The 22,457-nt window shown below is 32.0% G+C and overlaps 3 protein-coding genes across 3 annotated transcripts; all 3 read left to right on the forward strand.

The window, feature by feature from the left end:
• Positions 1-702: 702 nt before the first annotated feature.
• On the forward strand, positions 703-3,495 carry LOC116116361 (zinc finger protein WIP2). The gene is made up of 2 exons (XM_031402448.1): positions 703-1,477; positions 2,575-3,495. The coding sequence occupies exons 1-2, from the start codon at positions 839-841 to the stop codon at positions 3,010-3,012; spliced, it is 1,077 nt and encodes a 358-aa protein (XP_031258308.1). The 5' UTR covers positions 703-838; the 3' UTR covers positions 3,013-3,495.
• Positions 3,496-4,373: 878 nt separating this feature from the next.
• Positions 4,374-5,557, forward strand: LOC116116363 (zinc finger protein WIP2). Its single transcript, XM_031402449.1, has one exon. It carries the CDS (start codon positions 4,632-4,634, stop codon positions 5,067-5,069), a length of 438 nt encoding a protein of 145 aa, XP_031258309.1. The 5' UTR covers positions 4,374-4,631; the 3' UTR covers positions 5,070-5,557.
• Positions 5,558-16,877: 11,320 nt separating this feature from the next.
• LOC116116282 (carboxyl-terminal-processing peptidase 3, chloroplastic) lies at positions 16,878-22,253 on the forward strand. The gene is made up of 12 exons (XM_031402379.1): positions 16,878-17,044; positions 17,262-17,343; positions 17,598-17,728; positions 17,945-18,031; positions 18,521-18,599; positions 19,371-19,459; positions 20,051-20,086; positions 20,301-20,420; positions 20,546-20,632; positions 20,759-20,908; positions 21,402-21,509; positions 21,918-22,253. Exons 3-12 carry the CDS (start codon positions 17,624-17,626, stop codon positions 22,164-22,166), a joined length of 1,110 nt encoding a protein of 369 aa, XP_031258239.1. The 5' UTR covers positions 16,878-17,044; positions 17,262-17,343; positions 17,598-17,623; the 3' UTR covers positions 22,167-22,253.
• Positions 22,254-22,457: the final 204 nt, after the last annotated feature.

A 22,457-nucleotide genomic window follows, 5' to 3' on the forward strand; every position in this document is an offset into this window, starting at 1 on the left:
ACGTTTTTTTAATTTTCAAAATTAAAGAAATTACATTATTAATTAGTATGTCACATTTGTTGGGATGAGAGCCACTGTTCAATTTATAATAACGAATAACGATTGTATATGACAAATTTTATACACTAGTTTTCACTTCCTTGTCACGATAACTTACCCTCTTTAATTTATTTAATGCAAACATTTTTTTCTTTTGTTGTTTAAATATAACTATCAAGTTTTAAAAGTCTATGACATGATAAATAATATTCCTCTAAATGTATGTGCCCATTAATTAATTTGCAATGAACATGTGATTTATATACAGTTTTTCTTAACTAATTCACCCTTTTCTTTGTTCAAATTTGTCTGCGTCTTATTTAATAAAAGAGAGAAGGGAAACGTTTGGATTTTTCTCTAAACAAACAAAATAATAATGTGGGGGGACAAATGCTATATAATTAAAAGTGAGAGTGCATTTTAGTAAATATGCAAAACACCTTTCAATGTTTACCCTAATAAAGTTTGAAATACGGTGGAAAAGAATTTAACATATACATATAAAACGACCATTAACGGTATTTTACTTTAGATTCTATTGATATTATAATTTTACAGTAAGATCTTAAAAAATATAAAAATAAAATAAGATTCTTGTAATATAATCAAAATAATAATAAGCTTTTCTTTTTCTCTTGTTGCCTTTACTTCCTTTTAATCTCTTTTGAGCACTGTAATCACTCTCCACCATCCACACCCTTCAGTCATCTTGTACTCTCTCTGTCTTTCTCTCTCTCTTTCTTTCTCTATAAAAACGATCCCATCAACCCAAACTGTTCTCCTCACACATCTCTTAACCATGGCTGACCCTTACTCTAATTTCTTCTCTGGTTTCATCAAGTTCAATAACCCACTTCATCATCATAACCAGCAGCCACCTCCACCACCGCCGTATACTCATACCTTCTACACTAACTTTAACCAAAACCATATTCCTTATTTTCAATACCAAACCCCACCTCCATCTCCTCCGCTCAGAGAAGCCCTACCTCTTTTAAGCTTGACCCCAACAAGGAACGAAAAAGAAGAAGAGGAGGAGGAGGAGGAAGAGGAAGATGATCTTCATCTTCATCATCGTCATGAACATTCTTGCACTGCCATGGATTTGGATAAAAACAAAGGGAAATTGGAGGAGAGCTTGTTTTTTAGTAGTTCTAGTACTAGTGGTGCTACTGCGCAAACTCTTGAAGATGAAACTGTGACTGTTGCACTACACATAGGTTTACCAAGCCCTAGCGCGGCCGAAATGGCGACTGTTTTATCTTCTTCCCCGGAGATCACCGATAAAGATGGAGATGGTGATGATTCTGGGTACCCAATCACCAGACTCAACAAGGGTCAGTATTGGATCCCTACTCCCTCTCAGATTCTGATTGGCCCTACTCAGTTTTCTTGCCCTGTTTGTTGCAAGACTTTCAACCGATATAATAACATGCAGGTAAGTTTCTTTCCTTGAATTTTGAACCCCCTCCTTCATTTCTTCTCTCTTTTATGCTTTTGTTCTTTTTATGAAATTTAGTCTATAGAAATTAAATGCTGAATATATAGAAACCCCTATTTCTTTATTTTTAAAAGAATTTCTAGCCTGATTTGAAACATTAATGGATTTTTTCTAGTTTGCTCTTTAAATGTTTGTAAATTCTTTTTGCATGGTATATGGATTTGGTGGTTTGTATATATCAAGCTTTCCTTTCCTGATCCAACTGAGAGAGAGATTATTACCTTAACCTTTTGTTTGATTGAACAACACAGACAATGTTCCTTATGCCTTTAGTACTTTGAAGTCTGTGCGATCCACAGATTGGCAGGCGTGTGTACAACTGAAAATTTTATAGTTTGTTTCAGGGATTCAGACGATCTTAATGAAGGAATACCAATATATGATATCAGTGTGGACCTTCAGTTTGGAACAAAACAGTTTTAATATACAGCCATGAAACCCTCACACGTTGTAGTATATCACCTCTCTCTATCTTCTGAGCCACAAAAGCTTTTGTTATACAACTTGTTTTTCTTTACTTAATATCTTCCCTTCTTTCTTTTGTGGACCTTAAGGAGACAAACAACTTTGGATTTGCTTCCTTCAATTTAAGGTAGAACAAGGAAAACCTTTTTGTATCTTAATTAATTTCGAGAAAGATTTCTAAGCAAATACATTTCTTACTCTACCCTCTTCCATGACTGATGAAAGCAAGTAATTAATTGATTGCTTTTGGAAAAGCCTTTTTCAAAAATAAATCTTTGAGAAGCCAGAATCTAAATTTTAAGCACCAGAGAAGTTAAGGCTTTATTTATGTTAATTATTAGTTTCAAAGATATATATCACCTATATAACTTGTAAAACATTATAAACACACTTTCCTTTTGATTTTTTTTTTTTTCTCATGGATCAAGTATATTCTGGTACTATGATATAGCATTAAGTCGTAATACTCCCAAAGTTTGTCGGATTTACTGGGATTAGATGTATATAACTTTTGGCTGTTTCGGTTTTGTTGGTTCCTACTGATTCAATGAATGACTAAATTGTTGTAGATGCATATGTGGGGGCATGGATCACAATATAGGAAAGGCCCTGAATCTCTAAGGGGAACTCAACCAACAGGTATGCTAAGACTTCCTTGCTATTGTTGTGCACCAGGGTGCAGGAACAACATTGATCATCCAAGAGCGAAGCCGCTTAAAGATTTTAGAACCCTGCAAACACATTACAAGAGGAAGCATGGTATTAAGCCTTTCATGTGCAGAAAATGTGGAAAGGCATTTGCTGTGAGGGGAGATTGGAGGACTCATGAGAAGAATTGTGGAAAACTCTGGTATTGCATTTGTGGGTCTGATTTCAAGCACAAGAGATCTCTTAAAGACCATATAAAGGCTTTTGGAAATGGCCATGCAGCTTATGGGATTGATGGTTTTGAAGAAGAAGATGAACCGGCATCTGAAGTAGAACAAGATAATGAGTCCACGCAGTGAAATGGATATATCAACTGAGTATTATATATATTAGTTTACGATCTTCTGTTGGGATTGATATTCCCAGGCTTTCCAAGTAAGAAAACATAGGCATCAATTTAATTGCTTGGAGAGTTAACTTTTTTCTTCTGGTATCTTTTTTGAATTCTGGCCTATCTAAGAATTGTAGGATACTCATTAAACACATCCATGTTAGGCTAAGTTCATGTAAATTCCTTTTCTTTCTAATTAAGTTCTTTATTTTCTCCGTGAACTGATGAGTGCTTACTTTGCTGAACCAGTTGGTGATCATGATCAGTACAGAAATCGGGAACTTCAACATGTATGCAAATAATTTAATTAATATTCGACAAGAAAACCTAAATTATTAATTAGATTTTTCTTTCTTCAGTTCTTGTATTTAGAACTATTGAAATTACGAATATTGAAGGAAGTAGAAACAAAAGAGGCGCAGAAGGAATATTTGTTAGAGTGAATTTATTATTGTTCCTTCTCAACACAATAATAAGAGTGGCTGAAAAAATGGAGAGCTAGCACAGAAGGTTTTTTGGAATAAAATCAATCACAAACTCTTCTTGACTGTTTAGGGAAATGATACATGCATGGATAATATATTGTATATGTATAATTGAGGGGTTTTTGGTTAGCCTTTCAGCTTTAATAATTCATTTCTTTTGAGATCCTCATGTGAGTCTTCACCAATCCTCATATGGGTAGTGAGGATGAATATAAAGCAATCTACTCACTGGATAACAAGACAGGTGAGAGTATATTTTGTTCCAAATGTAGTTGAGGGAGGCTTTTCATCCTGCAGATACATCAGCTTTTTATGATGCCGCTTTTGCTTTGGTTAGTGGAGAGATAGATGTGTTTGTTGATGGATGGAACATATACCATTTAAGATTCACTATTACTTGGAAAATTCAAAGCAAATGATTAGCTTTAAGAGAGAGAGAAAATATTATAATACCGAAGATTGAAAAGAGGACCTGCAAGAGCAATTAAAAGAGTTGAAGGATTGGAACAGAAATTAAATTAATGATCTCAATCTCATCTCATTTGCAGGATTAGAGAGTTATAGAGAGAGAGTTATAGAGAGAGAGAGAGAGAGAGAGAGAGAGAGAGAGAGGATGAGCATGGGCAAAGGACAGGCTAAAAACTACAACAGTGTGGAGCCCAAGTTGTGCTGGTTGGACAAAAATACAACATATACTGATGCCTCCTACAGTGGATACACACCTCTTCTGCTAGATGAACTGTAGACTGACGNGAAAGCAAGTAATTAATTGATTGCTTTTGGAAAAGCCTTTTTCAAAAATAAATCTTTGAGAAGCCAGAATCTAAATTTTAAGCACCAGAGAAGTTAAGGCTTTATTTATGTTAATTATTAGTTTCAAAGATATATATCACCTATATAACTTGTAAAACATTATAAACACACTTTCCTTTTGATTTTTTTTTTTTCCTCATGGATCAAGTATATTCTGGTACTATGATATAGCATTAAGTTGTAATACTCCCAAAGTTTGTCGGATTTACTGGGATTAGATGTATATAACTTTTGGCTGTTTCGGTTTTGTTGGTTCCTACTGATTCAATGAATGACTAAATTGTTGTAGATGCATATGTGGGGGCATGGATCACAATATAGGAAAGGCCCTGAATCTCTAAGGGGAACTCAACCAACAGGTATGCTAAGACTTCCTTGCTATTGTTGTGCACCAGGGTGCAGGAACAACATTGATCATCCAAGAGCGAAGCCGCTTAAAGATTTTAGAACCCTGCAAACACATTACAAGAGGAAGCATGGTATTAAGCCTTTCATGTGCAGAAAATGTGGAAAGGCATTTGCTGTGAGGGGAGATTGGAGGACTCATGAGAAGAATTGTGGAAAACTCTGGTATTGCATTTGTGGGTCTGATTTCAAGCACAAGAGATCTCTTAAAGACCATATAAAGGCTTTTGGAAATGGCCATGCAGCTTATGGGATTGATGGTTTTGAAGAAGAAGATGAACCGGCATCTGAAGTAGAACAAGATAATGAGTCCACGCAGTGAAATGGATATATCAACTGAGTATTATATATATTAGTTTACGATCTTCTGTTGGGATTGATATTCCCAGGCTTTCCAAGTAAGAAAACATAGGCATCAATTTAATTGCTTGGAGAGTTAACTTTTTTCTTCTGGTATCTTTTTTGAATTCTGGCCTATCTAAGAATTGTAGGATACTCATTAAACACATCCATGTTAGGCTAAGTTCATGTAAATTCCTTTTCTTTCTAATTAAGTTCTTTATTTTCTCCGTGAACTGATGAGTGCTTACTTTGCTGAACCAGTTGGTGATCATGATCAGTACAGAAATCGGGAACTTCAACATGTATGCAAATAATTTAATTAATATTCGACAAGAAAACCTAAATTATTAATTAGATTTTTCTTTCTTCAGTTCTTGTATTTAGAACTATTGAAATTACGAATATTGAAGGAAGTAGAAACAAAAGAGGCGCAGAAGGAATATTTGTTAGAGTGAATTTATTATTGTTCCTTCTCAACACAATAATAAGAGTGGCTGAAAAAATGGAGAGCTAGCACAGAAGGTTTTTTGGAATAAAATCAATCACAAACTCTTCTTGACTGTTTAGGGAAATGATACATGCATGGATAATATATTGTATATGTATAATTGAGGGGTTTTTGGTTAGCCTTTCAGCTTTAATAATTCATTTCTTTTGAGATCCTCATGTGAGTCTTCACCAATCCTCATATGGGTAGTGAGGATGAATATAAAGCAATCTACTCACTGGATAACAAGACAGGTGAGAGTATATTTTGTTCCAAATGTAGTTGAGGGAGGCTTTTCATCCTGCAGATACATCAGCTTTTTATGATGCCGCTTTTGCTTTGGTTAGTGGAGAGATAGATGTGTTTGTTGATGGATGGAACATATACCATTTAAGATTCACTATTACTTGGAAAATTCAAAGCAAATGATTAGCTTTAAGAGAGAGAGAAAATATTATAATACCGAAGATTGAAAAGAGGACCTGCAAGAGCAATTAAAAGAGTTGAAGGATTGGAACAGAAATTAAATTAATGATCTCAATCTCATCTCATTTGCAGGATTAGAGAGTTATAGAGAGAGAGTTATAGAGAGAGAGAGAGAGAGAGAGAGAGAGAGAGGATGAGCATGGGCAAAGGACAGGCTAAAAACTACAACAGTGTGGAGCCCAAGTTGTGCTGGTTGGACAAAAATACAACATATACTGATGCCTCCTACAGTGGATACACACCTCTTCTGCTAGATGAACTGTAGACTGAAGGGACACTTCATTGAGTCTTTTGACGACCTCTCTCTGTCATACACACAAGACCTTTGAAATTTAGCCTGCAATTGCAGTTCGACAGTGAAGATATATGTGTGCAACAGTGCAAGTGTTAAACATTAATGACAATGGGGAATACTAAGAGAAAAGGCAGACAAATTCTGTGAATTTTCCTTCTTTCTTTCTCTTGAGTCGCTTGTCTTGACAACTATTATATATCTCGAGTATATAATTAACCCATCGGACCATTCACAAAGTTAACTGGGTACTGTCAGTTGATAGCATGTGGGGTTACTAATTTCTTTCTATACTGTTCTGCAATACAATCCAGATCAACCAGCAGTAACAACTAAGAAATCAGAACTGCAGTATTTATTAACAATCAATATCTTACTCCTTTGTTAGGGAGAGAGATCAACCCTACCAGAACTCACCCTTTGGGGCCACTCTTCTCTCCATTAAACAAAAATACTTCTTTCTCTACAAAGAATAAAGATACAATCAATCTCCCTTTTGCTCTTTGGTTGTTTTATAGCATGGACACTTTCTTCAAATACAATATATATAAATTTTGATACATTAGGGTATAATAAATTAGCGCAATTATAATTTGTACGTTGGAGGTCATGCATGTAGAACTCAATGAAACTCTGAATCTAATTAACCTGCAACGTCTTGGCATTTGAGCTGAATTGAAGAGATTAATTATTAAAAATTGAAATATAAGGAGAGACACACATGCAGCTTAACAGATCATTATTCTTTTCCTGTCTAACAGTTGAAAACAGACCTTCCCCGTTTAAAATCCCAAGACCCTTTACTTTTTTTATTTTTTTCTTTTATCATGATCAAGATTATTATTTAAACTAATTGATATTCTATATATAATTTCATTATACTTTTTTCCATGATCTTGTCAAGGAGACCAAGCATCCTACATTAGTATGCAGTTTTATATTTCCCTTGTATTCATATTCCAACACAGAGGGGACAGCTTTGTCTCCCTTCGCTCGAATCTCTAACTTAATTTAGTTAATGTTTTTTATTTATGATTTTTTTTTTTTTTCTAGCTTTCAATTTCTCCCCTCAAGATCGAGTAATTTCAACGCAGTTATATGAAAACAAATTTCATGTAGCATAGCATTGAATCATTGATGTGTTTGTAATATTGTGCCTACAAATTAAAGCTTCAACAATCTTTTACTATGGCGAGTGTGCCTACAAATGATAAATTCTGTGATAATAATTATAAGAAAGGACAAAATCATGAACTCGTATGTATATATCACAGAATTTTTTTCACTTTTCTGCAATGAAAAATAAGGGAGAATGGAAATATATACAAAATCAAAGTAGTACTTGACAATAAAAACTGAGCCATATATCAAAGATCACAGATTCACAGTGGCATATTAAAAGGTGATGCATGTCATGATATAAAGCTACTCTAGGGCAGCCAAGTTAATGAATTACACTTTGATTTTCAGTGAAATGATGACTATGGCCTCCCTCACGTATACCCACAAAAAAATAATATAAGGATCACCTATAACTATAAAAACGCCAATTTCTGTTAACTTTGATCCTCAAAGTATAAGAGACAACTTTGTTTGAGAGGTCCCAATGAACAAAAGGAAAAGTAGAGAAAGGTAAAAATAATCTTGACCCATAATTACGTACCTTTGAAAAGAAATATCATGTACATATATTATTATTATGATATATATATAAACAAGAGAAAACAAAAATTCTTCTTTTGGACTATAATTAGAGAGATCTCTTTTTCCCATGGTTATTATCAGTGTCAATATGCTTTCTTTCATCCAGTATTTTTCTTCTGCTAAAGTTACCTTGCTTTAATTTGGTGCATGGAGATTCTCCAAGTTGTGGCAATGGGGTATCTAAATTTGTATTGAGAATAATATTATACCAAAACTTCAAAGAGAAGAAATAGAGAACATATGTAACACATACACAACCTTGAGGTTGAAGAAGGAAGAGAGAGAGATATAAAGAGAGGGCATATCTAGGCTTTTCTCTCTGCTCTAAGTCAGGAAAAAAGTTGTTATTGACGTTCATGCCAATCAAATCAAATAGGCATAATCTAATTTTAATTTATTTTTATTTTTATTTTAAAGGAACCATTTGACAATCATGTCTACCAGTTGCAAAGAGAAGATCCTATATATATATATATAATTAGAGTTGAACAACTAAAGCAAAAGATCGTAAACCCATATACAAGAACACTCATTAGAAGTAAACCCATATACAAGAACACTCATTAGAAGTAAACCCACACGGGAAAACCCTCGAAAAGCAGTTCAGAGGATTATGGAGATTCGATCCTTTCCTTTGCAATTTCAACTTGGTAACAGAATAACAAGATCAATTAATAGCTAAACCTATATAGCTATCCACTTTATGTTTATTTAGTATCATTTTAAAAATATCCCGATAGCCCACAGTTTTTTCTGTCCCGTAAAGCATGGGGTTTTGATTTAATAATGTGATTTTAACTTTATAAAGAATAAAAGCTAACATATGGATGGTATATTACATAAGCTTCCACTAACGCCATTTCCACTTTCTCAATTTTAGGATATCGATTTGATTTCTTCGATGCACAGTCACAGTGTGTCAATTCTATAGTATATTTTTCCATGAAAGATTATGAAGTGATAGTACTATACATTTGATGAAGACTTGACTCTTTATTTCTATCATTATTTGACTTCAAAAAATAAAGCAAATTGAACTGCTTTAAAAAAACTACTTTTTTCTGGAAAACGTTTCCATTATACGATTGCTATGCATGATTTATTATAATGCTTTTACATGTTATGATCTTAAAAAATGTGGAGGTATCAATAAAATATCATAACTAGAAATAATTATTAAGGGTAAAGTTAATTTTTTTTTTAAATTTATTATGAGAGAGGCGTAGCTATAGAGCTCCAAATCAATTTAACTTTTGTTCAAAATCTCTGATGGGAAATATTGACCAAGTAATCACATGGCTTGGATCGATTCTATTGGTATGAATTGTCACCATTAGATTACGGATTGTAGGACCCATTCAAGATTGATTTATTGAAGTATATAAATCTTTTTTAAAAAAAAAAAAAAATTAATGAAAAAAAATTAAATAAAACAGAAGAGCTTTTTCTTTCTTTCAAAAAGAGCACTTTCACCTGCTTCCCAGAAGGATCCTATCCTTGGAACTAATACGTATGCAAAAAGTAGAAAAGGAAAGGTGAACAAGAAATTAAAGTCCTATTTTTTTTCTTTTTTGCATTTATCATTTAACTTTCTCATCGATTAATTATAATTAAATTAGCAAAAAAGGAAAAGGAAATAGATATACGTGGAACTCTTATAACCCGGAAAAGGGAGAAAAACAATCTTTTGTAGAATATTTTATTTTGTATAACTTGAATTTTAAAATAGCAATAATCATTAAATTTACTTCTACTGTGATTAAATGTCAAAAAGAAGAAAAGAACTTTCTTTTATTTACTTAATAATAGAAATTGCAAATGATTACAAATTAATTAATTTCCATTGTTTAAGAGAAAGATTCAGTATTCTATATCCATATAATATAAGGACCTAAATACATATTAATGTGGAGGAAGAACCGAGAGAAGAAAATATAAGCAAAATTGTAGCTAGAAAGCAATTTTTTTTTTTTATCTTATATCATTGTACATTCTGTTTTCTACACAAACATAAAGCCTTAAATAAATAAATAACAATCTAAATAGAACAAGACAAATTTATCAAACATAGATTAACAACCTAACCGTGATAGGAAATTTAATTACATATAAAATAAAGAATAATACTACACATACATTATTTTCATACAACATTTCACAATAACATTATGTGGCAAAATATGATGGTGGTAAGTTAATTTTAACTTTAAATTAGCCAATCATATCTTGTCTTATAATGTTGTATGAGAAATGATATATGTGTAGTATTACTCTGAAATAAAATCTGGAAAAAAAAAAAAAAAAAACTTAGAAATCTACTTCCTAATACTGGGATAAATAATAATAATATTAATAAGTAGAAAATCCTTAATACAAACTAATCATGCAAATAAATATACTGTAATAGGATTGGGTAACAAAATATTAAAAATAATTGAAACAAATTAAATGGATGATGACTAAGCATAAAAGGTTTCTATTTCAGCATGTGGGAATTAGTTGTATCATTAATTGTATATGCAATATACTCTAAAACACCCACGTAGAGAAATTCGATAGTATCACAAAATTATGAGGTAAAAAAAAAAAAAAAAAAAAAAAAACATTGCACAATTTAATATCCTCAAAAAGGCACGATGCTCGAAACTTATTATCAAAATCTTGAAGTCAAATAATATGATATGTAACTCTAAAGCCCTAAAATCAATGATATCCTATAAGTGATTAACAAAATTCCTTACATTTCAATAGACTTTGTGACATGTTCATAAAATTTCACAAAATTTAATCTGTTGTGAACTAATTTAATTTGATTCAACTATTATATTATAAGTTTATAAATACATATCTTTAATTTTTAATAGAAATCGTATTTTTCATTGTAAGAGTAATACTCTGTTCGTTGTACTAATTGTTCCTTTGAATAAGCTTTCAAATATTCAAACTCAAACTCATGAGAAAACTTCAACCGGGGATGAGCCAAATTGCCCAAAATCTTCATCTTGGAAAGTTTCTCACTTCAGCAACAGACATGATAAAAATGTACTTAAACATAATTGCATACACTATCAAATGAAACTGTAAATTCTCAAATAGACATATCATTTATCGCGTTAACTCTTCATTTACACATCAATCACTTATGGAAAATTTGGGATATCATATCAAAGGATAGTATTATTCATATAATTATGTCCATATTTACCAACCACAAAGAGCATGTATCAAATTTTATTCACTAATTTCACAAATTGAAAATTCACTCCACCTACAACTTGAAATTCACTCCCACTATAAAATCTTGAAGTATCAACCTCAAAAATAACAACTTGAGGCTCTTATCAAAGTTGATAAAATGGCACAAGCACATCAAATATCAAAATTAATAATAAATGAATAAATCATTAATCATACAAATAATTATATATATATATATATATATTATATATAATATATATATATATATATATAGAAGCATAATTGAGAGACTTTAAGGAAATATTAATATTTCGAAGTTAAGGAAGTTTTAATTACCATACTTTGGTGATTGAAGTTTCTTGAGGTAAGTAAGCCAAATTTTTTTAAAAGAATCACAATAAGCAATATATATATTATTTTTTTTTTTTTAAGTAAACTTTCATTAGAAAAGAGGAAAATAATGTACAAAAGGTCTATAAAAGATGGCCAGTCTACCTTAGGACAAACCCTGAATTAGGAACCAAAAAAAAAAAAAAAAAAAAAAAAAATCCCTATACAAGACTATATATTTTATTTTGATATATTTAGCAAAATATTTTCGTACAAGTAATCTATTTTTTTTTTTGCTGAATTATGAATTAATGTGTTTTGTGTATAATAATATGATTAATCGATCAATGCTTGTGGCTTTGGTTATGGACATAATTTTTGTTTATGTATTTTGATATGAATATAATCAAATTTTTGTTTTATGTTCTACATGTTTATGTTCATATTCCTCTTTGCTATGGAAAATCCACTAAGCTATGTGTTAAGTCAAATAATTTTTTTTTTTTTTTTTCAAGGATATTGTGATAAGTAGATGTTTTGAAAGAAAACATTATTATAAGAGTATTTATGTTCATATTAATTATGAAAAACTCTAATTTAAATACTAAGTTAACGCTCTCTCTAAATTAATAAGTAGATAGTGGGTTTGACATACGTTTCCAAGTTAACTAGGATAATTAAAATTTGAAGTGTTCCATTTAAATACAGTTAATAGATGTTTAAGTAATCCATTATAACTCCTTAATAAAGAAGATAACATCTAAAAGAATATTTATGGTAAAGGCCTTGTTTTCTAGAACAAGCAAATTCTCTTGTTTATGTAAATATTCTAACAATTAAAATTCTCTTATTAATAAAATATTCATCAAAGAGATAAGGAGAGATATCCAATGAAGGAATCCAATTACATTTAGAATCTTAACATAATCTTTTTGTAGATTATCTTTAACTTTCTATTCTCTATCCTTTGTTGTACATGGATTTCATCAAGAGAAGCAAACCTACCAAAGCAAGGTACAAAGATATATGTCAAGCTAAAACAGTAAAATAAAATTTACAACTCTTAAACACTCTATTATAAAATGATCTTCAACAAGTATATGATTTGAGTGTCGGAGTACCTTGGATTACAATGGAAGGCAAAGTCACTATAAACCAAAGAAAGGAAAAGGAAGTTATTTTTACTCAAAGAAGAAAATTTTGCATCTACATATTTATTAATATTTTACATGTTATGAAATAATATTTAAAGTTAGTTCATAGTTATTGGTATACCTATGTAATTAAGGGCAATCTTAACCGAATATGTTGTGAAAATTGTTTACTTGAAGTGGGTGATTAGTTTGATTGAAGAAGATCATAGAGGACTCCCTTTCTCATTCAGAAGCATCCCTTAAAATAAGGAAAATGAGTCCTACAAATGGTCGTAAAAAAGACAGAATAATGGCAATGCATGACCCCAACAGTGATGGGATGACCCTACGCCACCTGACTTTGTCTAAATCAATACATATATATATTTGGAAAGAATTACACTATATTCACAAAAATATACCATCAAATCAATAATTTAATTTCTTGGTTTTGTACGTTGTTAGATCTAATTAGATAAATTCAAAGTGGGACAATTTCAAATTGTCTTCATCATTAATGCTTAGCCATTCATGGGGTGTAAGTAGATCCAAGATAAGGGTATTTGTATATATTTATAATGCAATTAAGTAAATTAATTCTCTTTCTAATTAGTGGACCGATCCTTTAGCTTTTCGGATCTGCAATTTTTTTCTTCTGTATTTCGTTTAACATACTCATCCACGTTTAAATTCTTTTACCTCTGAATCAGAAAGTTCATACGGAAATCATTATTAGTTTCCACCTATTTTGTACTTAAATTTACTAGCAAATTATCATTTCAAATTGATGCCTGCAGGCCGATGAGAATAGATCTACTGAAAAGTATATTCACTTTTACTTTTGTTTGTGTGATTTTAAAACTAATGAATTATAATTTAATATATACATATCATGTAAATAATAAACAAAAAGCAATTCCTACCCTAGCAACCATGTCCTGCAAAATTAATTGTATGTTATTTCATTATAGCTACTCATCATGATCTTCCCTTGGGCTCAAACCATAAAAAAAAATAATAATAATAAAATAAAAAATAAATAAATAAATAATAATGAAGAATTTTTTGAAGCCCACATAAATTAAACACATCTGGCATTTACCCATAACTATATGTTTATTTTCTATGAATAGTGTCAACATTTTGGGACCTTACATGCCAAGATTTGACTTAAACCTAAAGGGATGGTTAGAAATGTCTCATTCTAGCTACATGGAAAACCTTTCATGTGGGCTTTCTCTATCTATATTTTCAACTAAGAATCTTATCGTACCAAATTATTTGTCACCTCTTTTTTAATTTGATTTGCTACTACCACGACAAACTCTTCAACTTAATATCTTCATTTTATTTGCTTAGTGGGAAATTAGTTATGCTTTTCCTTTCATTATTTACAAGGATTAATCACTTTTCTAGATCTAATGAAAATATTTGAGGCCGCTATCTTTCATATATTAAAATAAATGTTCCTACTTATATATTTTACAATACAATATGATATGATACATATGGATAATGGATTGCATTGATTTCAAAAGGTATTAAATATGCAACACAATATGACATAACATATGAACCACCACTGGATAACCGATGATAAAAGAGCAAAATGAAGTTTCATAAGTTTTTGAGTTCGAGTATCCCCAGACACTAATAGGGTTGGCTACTAAGATTCTTATCCGACCAACTGTTCCAAAGTTTTAGAGGATTAGTTGATGTGTGCGTAAGCTGATCCGAACACTCTCGATGGTAAAAAAAAAAAAAAATATGACATAACATGCGATGGACCAACACTATTTTTGTGACTTGAACAATGATGGAAAGATATGACACAACTCATTTTCCACCTCTAAATCCATGCAATATATGTATACTAGTGCTTAAACCTTAAGATTTGAAAATTTAGCGAGGAATAAAATTAAAAATAAGTGATTCCCAGCTTTATAATATTCAGAGCATGACAACTTTCTCATGATTTTCACAACTCTACTAGCCCATACTTTATGAAAAAAGGATAGGTATAAATCTAAATCTAAATCCAGTTGATCACATTATTCCTCACTGTCTGTCAGAGTGTTGTTGGGGCATTTTCAGGTAGGCTTTTTTTCGGTGACCATTCATTCTCAATCTCATCAGCTTTGCCTTTGATTTATTTTATGTTTGCTGTATCTAACAACTAGTACAACTTCCTCTTCCCAATAAAGCTTTTTTTTTGTTTTCCCTCTGCATTTGCATATGCATCACCTTGTAAATGGTTTCTTTCTATGAAAGATGAAATGGGACACTTGAGATTGAATTCCCATTTTTATCCTTGTAAAATGTAGTCAATTAAGCATATGTTTCATAAGGGTAACATAGTCTTTTCATAGTAAGGGTGCCCTGTAAATAAAAATGAAGAAATGGGCAAATCCCAAAATTGAATAAAACCTTTTTGGGTTTGATTTGAGTGGATGAAATGATGAAGAAGCAGTGGTGTTGGGTCTTTTGCTTTAAGTGAAGATATTTTTATGTCCTCTTTCCCAATCCCATAACTCTTTCCTTCAATATAGCTTTGGGAAATCCAATCAAAACCAATCTTTTTTTATATATCAAGAAGACATTATACATTACTAGATATATAGCTTTAATTACTTCCAATAAATCTCTTTCACAAATTTATATATGTTCTTTACATGACATGTTTGGAATTATGATTCTTTATACATAAAAATAAAAATAAAAATAATGTGGGAAATTACTGAGTCTTTCTTTCTTTCTTTCAATCACAATCTAACTGCATCCACTCAATGTGTGTCTTGAAAATTTGAGTATTAAATTGTTGCCTTAAATGGGCACTCAATTGGGTATGTTCTTCTTGTAACATTCTTTTCAATGCTCTCCATAACCTCTCATTTAAGTTTTTGTACCCAAGCCCACATGGAATTTGGACAACTTCTCAATTCTCATACTTAAATAATAATAATAATAAAAATTAATAACATATATCATGTTGAATTAATGTTTTTTTTTTCACCCATAATCTACAAAAAAAAAAAAAAAAATTTAAATTAACTACATTTATAGACAAGAAATAAATAATAATGGGTATTTCTAAATGTGAAGATTGTTGTAGCTAGATTAAAAATTGTAGCCCAATCCAAAAGATGTGGGCTTCCTGAACCCAAATTTAAGGCCCTTTGGTCACCTATGAAAACAACATTTCTTAATATACCCCATCTAAAGCTTTTGAGAAAAGTTTAACTTCTAATGACACCCATTTAATTTCAAATAAGAATCTATTCACTAAAACCTTTTTTACCATACATTTACATCCCATAAAATTTATTCATGAATTCTTAAATCCAATATTGAAATTTAGATGCTTCTTCTATTTGAGTTATGTTACTTTCTCCATTAACATAAAACTGTTTTATACTTTTCAAAGGCATTAATGTATTTGAAACATGAAGGTGTAAAAGGAGTGGGTTTAATTTATGCATTTGGTCTTTTAAGATGGAAATATGAACACCATGGACTCAAGGCCCTAAAGTTATGAAACCAAATGGTTGTCCATTTCATGAACAATAGTTCAAATTCTGTCTTGTAGATGAAGCCTTTAAAACCATTTTACAAGCATTGACAACAAAGGAATTGGACGATATCGAAGCTGAAAAAGGGCATGAGGCTCAGAATTAGTTACGTATAAAGTCCAGTCAATGACCCCAAGAATATGAAAGCTTCAAAACCAACCTCTAAAAATATTCTCAATTTCATCTTTAGATCAAAACCAATTAAATTTTTATTATGACATTGAGATAATGACATTGAGCTTGTAGTGTAGTACAGCTGCAGATACTATAAAAGTAAGATACTCCAATACGGCAACGTAATATGTTTCATTACCACACTTCACCAGATTCATTTGGACCCCACAAGATTCCTAACAACAAATAACCGTCAACAATTAAATAAATATTAACCATGAATCTTTCTTCTTCTTAAAACTTAACAAACTCAAACCTTTTACAACAAATCTTGGCATGGCGCCTCTCTGTCCAAACACAATCTCTCCAAAATCACCACAACCCTTTTCAGTTCAGCTCTTTCCTCTTCGAATTTCGTGTTCAAATCACTGTTTAAACAAGAAATGGAGTGTGTCAAACTCAGTGCCTAGTCGTCTTAAAACTGAGTCTAATTATAAGCCCACTCAACATTTGGTTAAATCAATTGTAGAAGGCTTCGTTGGTTTTGCTGCCACTGCCACCGCTTTGGCCTCAGTTTTCTGTGATTCTCCGGGGTTTGCAGAGTCTCTGACGGTTGCTTTTCCTGTTTCCCGCGCTCCTGAGGTGATCGTTTTAATCTTTCTTTTTGGCAGATTTTTTACTGTAATGAGCTTTGCCGGTTTGATTATTTTGGTTTTTAGCTGATTAGTGTATCTAATTATTTAGCTTTCTTTGTTTTTCATCACTAGATTGTGTTTGTTTTTTTACTTCATTATTTTGCTATAGTTGGATTTATTGTATTGTAGTATGCATTGCTGAGTAGATGAGGTTTCTTTGTTAGGTGAATACAGTTCAGAGAACTCTTGTGGAAGCTTGGGGTTTAATTAGAGAAACATTTGTCGACCCAACTTTTAATCATCAAGGTATTTTGGATTATCTCAGTTCTTCGCTTAGCCAATCTTGACTGAGAAAAACAAATGAAAAAATTATTAATAATAATAATATAAAGGGTTTTTATATGTCGATTTACGTTGTGTAATTTTTGTGCAAAAAGATAAACTCGACGATATATTGTTTAAAACTATTGTTTGTGTTTGATAATTGCTACTTCTTTCATCGGTATTGAAGCAACTGTATGGAGAAATAAGATAAGTTTACGATGATTTTTTATTTGCAGATTGGGATTCGAAGTTGCAGCAGACAATGGTGGAAATGTTTCCCTTAAGTTCTGCCGATGCTGCATATAATAAAATCAGTGGAATGCTTTCAACTCTTGGAGATCCATTTACTCGAATTATCAGTCCGAAGGTTTTGCAATATGTTTCCCTTTTTCTGATTATGTAAATACATTCTTAAGACATTTAAGTAATGATATAGCCTCATGAGTTATTGCTCTTTTTCCTAAACTTCTTAATTGTTTGTGTTAGTTTTTAACTTCTTAATATATGGTAGCATCTTTTAGTTTGATAAATCTGTGCATAGAAATGATTAGTGCAATCTTTCTAACAAGGGTTTTACTTTCAGGAATACCAAAATTTTAGAATTGGAAGTGATGGAAATCTGCAAGGAGTTGGTGTCTTCATAAGCATTGAACCACGAACAGGGCACTTGGTTAGTGACACCCAAAATAATCTTTTTAATGTGTTTATCAAACAAGTGACAATGTGAAATTTGATTTAGTTCTTTCTCATACTTAGGATATGTGAGTTGCTTGATCAATTCAGTTTTTAAAATGTTCTTCTTTACTAATCCTATACGACTCCTGGTTGACCACATGAACAATGATGCTTGACAATTATGTAGAGACAAAGTTTTCATGCTTTTCAGTATATAGCGAGAAAACACAATCATAATTTAATTATATCGGATATATTTCTCTTGGATTCTGGTTATTCTACTCACCTTCATCCTGCTAAACAGCTAAAATGTGTCATGTAATTTACTTCTTTGCTCATGATATGTATTTCTTACATTAAATATACTTTTTAGTAATTGCCACATGGGTGTCTAGATGTTTGCTTTGATAGAGAAGAATGTCACATACGTTCATGTGCAGCAGCGTTCTACTTTTTTCTTTCTCAAAATTTCTTTGATTTGCAGGTTGTTTTGTCTTGCTTAGAAGATAGCCCGGCTGCTCGTGCTGGCATACATGAAGGAGATGAGCTGATTGAGATTAATGGTATTCTACTTATTCATCTGTAACTTTTCTCTTCATGCACCTCAAGAATAACTGCTTTTCTGTTTTAGAAAATTGACATCTTGTGTCTATTAGCACCTGATTCTCATTTGTCTACAATCTAATTTTTAAAAATTTTGTCAATTATTGAAACTACAAAGGATATTCATTGCTGCAAAGCATGGCACATTGCATACCAAAAATGCTACACAGTTCTGCTAATACTTGTGCAATTGGCTTAAAAGCTGTTGTTGTTTACTTATTAGAGTACAATACTGGGTCTGTTCATTAGCATTTTGCCAATTTCTGTTTCTTGATCTTATCTTCTGCTGATAAACAGCCCCGAGAAGTGTTCATAATTCTCTCAGGCACAAGGTCTGATTGAATTATAATCTGGAGCTATGATGTATTTACTATTTAATCAGATGTAAAGTAAATATTGTTGGCTATTTATAAAACAGGCCATGGTTTTTCGGCTGCTTTGATAATTTATTTCCATGTTGAACTTGTTCTTGTTTGGTTATTGTTTTATCTTGAATTCCAACACTTCATAGTAACTCAGGAGCTTATCAAATTGGCTTGAATGTTGAAATATCAAGTTCAAATTACAACACTGATAAAATTTGCAATCTTTAAGAAACAAAATTACTTTTCTGGAGAGTTAATATGTCGGCTTACAAAATGAAAGGGATAGTCTATGATGTTATTCTTACTTAGGAACTTATATCAATTATATAATTTGCCTTATTCTAAGTGCTATTTGTGGGACTTCAGGGGAGAGGCTTGATGGTGTTGATAGTGAAGCAGCAGCACTAAAGCTTAGAGGGCGTGCTGGTACATCGGTTACAGTAAAACTTCACAGTGTAATGATTCACCTTAGCTTTTTGTAACATATAATTTGCCTGTTCTGGCCATTTATAGATTCTCACATAGTAGATTGGTCTGACAAGCTCAAAAAGATTTGTTTTTGGTGTTTTCTGACTACACTTTCCTCCTGTAGAGTTTTTTGCATTGCTCTTAACTTGTATATGTTACATTTGTTTCCAGTCTTTTGCCTCAGTATAGTGAAATAGTCCTTTTTAACTTGTGATTTTAGTTCATCAATATGCATTTTGAAGTATCTGAAGTCATCTTTATTGTCCTGTTTATGTGTGCTCTTAAAGGCACCAATATGGAAAGAAACCCTTAGTGAGAGTCTTATAAAAGATAAAAATCTAACTTCTTTACATGATCCAATGTTTTTGTTTAAATGAAAATTCAGCAAGCTTACTGGTAGATTGCGGACAAGAATTAAGACTTAAATGTCTGGAATGACAACTAATTTTGTTTTTAACGAGTCTCCTTAAGTTTAAAGGAGATACAACAAGTTCTTGTTTTGGATATGTGAAGAAAATTTTCTGTTTCCAGAGATTGCAAATTACTTAAAACAAACTAATTAATGCTTTGTTCTCCAGGGAAAAGATTTGGGAAGTGATTCAAGTGTCAGAGAGGTATTATAACCTTCACTGTTTGGAAATTACAATGTGTTGAATTATTATGTGAAGTTGTCGATTTCTATCAGAGTCCAGAAAGGAGCTGTGAAATTTTCTAGATTATTTATTCAAGCAAAAGCACACTTCCAACTACAGCATATTGTCATATTGTACTCTTTAGTAATGTTTTCTTTGATGAACTGACATATAAAAACTAATTCTCTAATTGAAGGTTAACGTACCTCGTGAGTACATTAAGCTTTCCCCAATATCCCTCGCCATCATCCCTCATAGAACCCCGGATGGAAACCTAGAGAAGACTGGTTATGTGAAGCTGTCAGCTTTCTCTCAGGTAGTTTAGTTGTTACTTAAAAACTGTTGAATTGTTTGAATCTAACTTAAAAGATTTCTGGATGTTGAATTACTTGCTACCCTTTGATCTGGAATTCAAAAATTTTTGTGTTCCAATTTCGATAGACTGCAGCTGCTGATATGGAAAATGCAATTCAAGAAATGGAAAATCAAGGAGTACAGTCATACATATTGGATTTGCGGAACAATCCAGTAATTTCCTATACACTTTTCACTTTGGCTGTAGTAAATTTACTTGAACAATTATTTATTTGTCTGATCTTCAACTTTAAATTGTTCATAATGTTTTCTTTCTTCTCTTGAATATTCATGTACCAGGGAGGCCTGGTTAAAGCAGGGCTTGATGTTGCCCAAATATGGTTGGATGGCGATGAGACTCTTGTGAACACAATCGACAGGGACGGCCATATGTCACCTATCAATATGGTCAACGGACATGCAGTAACTCATGATCCACTTGTTGTACTTGTAAGTATTAAGCTAGATATGCAAGTCTTTATTCGACAAAAATAAAACTTAAGAATAGTTATTTCTGTTAAATGAGCTGCACAAATTCAAAGAACTGAAATGGTCAATGTTGTATATGCCTTTTAGCTTGACATCCATGTATTGCAACCCACCTACATCAGGTCTGGACTGAGTTTGGATATTTTATAACCCAAATTGGATTTGAGCCAATATAAAACCACGTATTCCCATTTGTTTTTAACATTTATGACCTCTTTTTTTGCCTCAAAAGCGAAGTTGACTATAATTTATTACTGAAGTAAGACCTGGCTTCAAAATTTTCAATGTGATTCCTGCATTTTCTCAGAAACTTATAGCATAGGTGTTGCATCTACTGCATCAAATATCTGTGCAGAAAATTCAATACTCGAGTCCCAAAGCATTAGACTATTTTCCTAATCCTGCTACATAATTTTCCTTGCCGTTTAACTGAGGCTTTCAATGCTTGAAACAGGTCAATGAGGGAAGTGCAAGTGCAAGTGAGATATTAGCAGGGGCATTGCATGACAATGGCCGAGCTATCCTTGTAGGCCACAAAACCTTTGGCAAGGGAAAAATTCAGGTATGTTGGTTATTAGTGTATTGTCCCTGGCATGGCATTGGTGTCTTTAGTTTCAATGCTTCAAAAATTATGCCTATAAAATTCTAAGTCAAAACAAAAAAACACACACACACACACACACAAAAAAAAAAGAAACTTCTTTCTGCGGTTATCAAACTGCCTATTATTTGATTTGACAGTGAACCACAGAATATGGACACTGCATATGAAGAACTAACAATTTGTCTTCACCCTAATTTCCTTCATCTCTGTGTTATTTCAATAATGAACACTGTTAATTGATTCTTCATTTCAAGACTGCCTTGAAGTAGAATTCTATGGCAGGCCCTTGTGAACTTTTCCCACTACCTCTATCTAGTTTTAACTGATGCTAATTGTTTGAGCTATTCTGAATCATTCTTGCTACAGAGTGTGACAGAGTTGCATGATGGATCAGCTCTGTTTGTAACGGTCGCGAAGTATTTATCGCCTGCTCTTCACGACATAGACCAGGTGGGCATAACACCTGATGTCCAGTGCACAACAGAGATGCTGAACTCACCCAAAGAATCCGTGTTGAAAGACAAGAACTCAGTCTCTTCTCTGGAAGCCGATTCATGCATCATGGTAGCGGAGCATGAGTTGGACATTCAAGAATCCAACGGGACTGCTTCTTGAAGGACAATTATCCAACATTCATTTAACTTATACAAGAATCTAATGTTCAGATTTGAATGGTAAAAATCATTTAACTTTCTGTATCTTGTATATTTGTATATCATCGAAGTTAGAGCAAGCATAGAAAATAAATTGTCAACATATTTCAATATAACAAAACATTTTACACCAATCTCTGTTTTATTAAGATACATTAAATGTAAATTCACAATGAATAACAAAGAGTGAATCTATTCTACACAATAACAAACCCCACTCATATCAAATAAAATCATCCTCTTCATAAACAAA

Source organism: Pistacia vera, unplaced genomic scaffold (assembly GCF_008641045.1).
Source record: "Pistacia vera cultivar Batoury unplaced genomic scaffold, PisVer_v2 Contig77, whole genome shotgun sequence".
NCBI classification, from domain to species: Eukaryota; Viridiplantae; Streptophyta; class Magnoliopsida; order Sapindales; family Anacardiaceae; genus Pistacia; species Pistacia vera.

Excerpts from the sequence above, each read along its gene's own strand:
- LOC116116282 (XM_031402379.1), top strand. The coding sequence starts at position 17,624 with ATGGTGGAAATGTTTCCCTTAAGTTCTGCCGATGCTGCATATAATAAA. Across the intron at positions 20,633-20,758 it reads TGGATTTGCGGAACAATCCA|GGAGGCCTGGTTAAAGCAGG; the intron begins GTAATTTCCTAT and ends TTCATGTACCAG. Across the intron at positions 21,510-21,917 it reads TTGGCAAGGGAAAAATTCAG|AGTGTGACAGAGTTGCATGA; the intron begins GTATGTTGGTTA and ends TTCTTGCTACAG.
- LOC116116363 (XM_031402449.1), top strand. The coding sequence starts at position 4,632 with ATGCATATGTGGGGGCATGGATCACAATATAGGAAAGGCCCTGAATCT.
- LOC116116361 (XM_031402448.1), top strand. The coding sequence starts at position 839 with ATGGCTGACCCTTACTCTAATTTCTTCTCTGGTTTCATCAAGTTCAAT. Across the intron at positions 1,478-2,574 it reads ACCGATATAATAACATGCAG|ATGCATATGTGGGGGCATGG; the intron begins GTAAGTTTCTTT and ends AAATTGTTGTAG.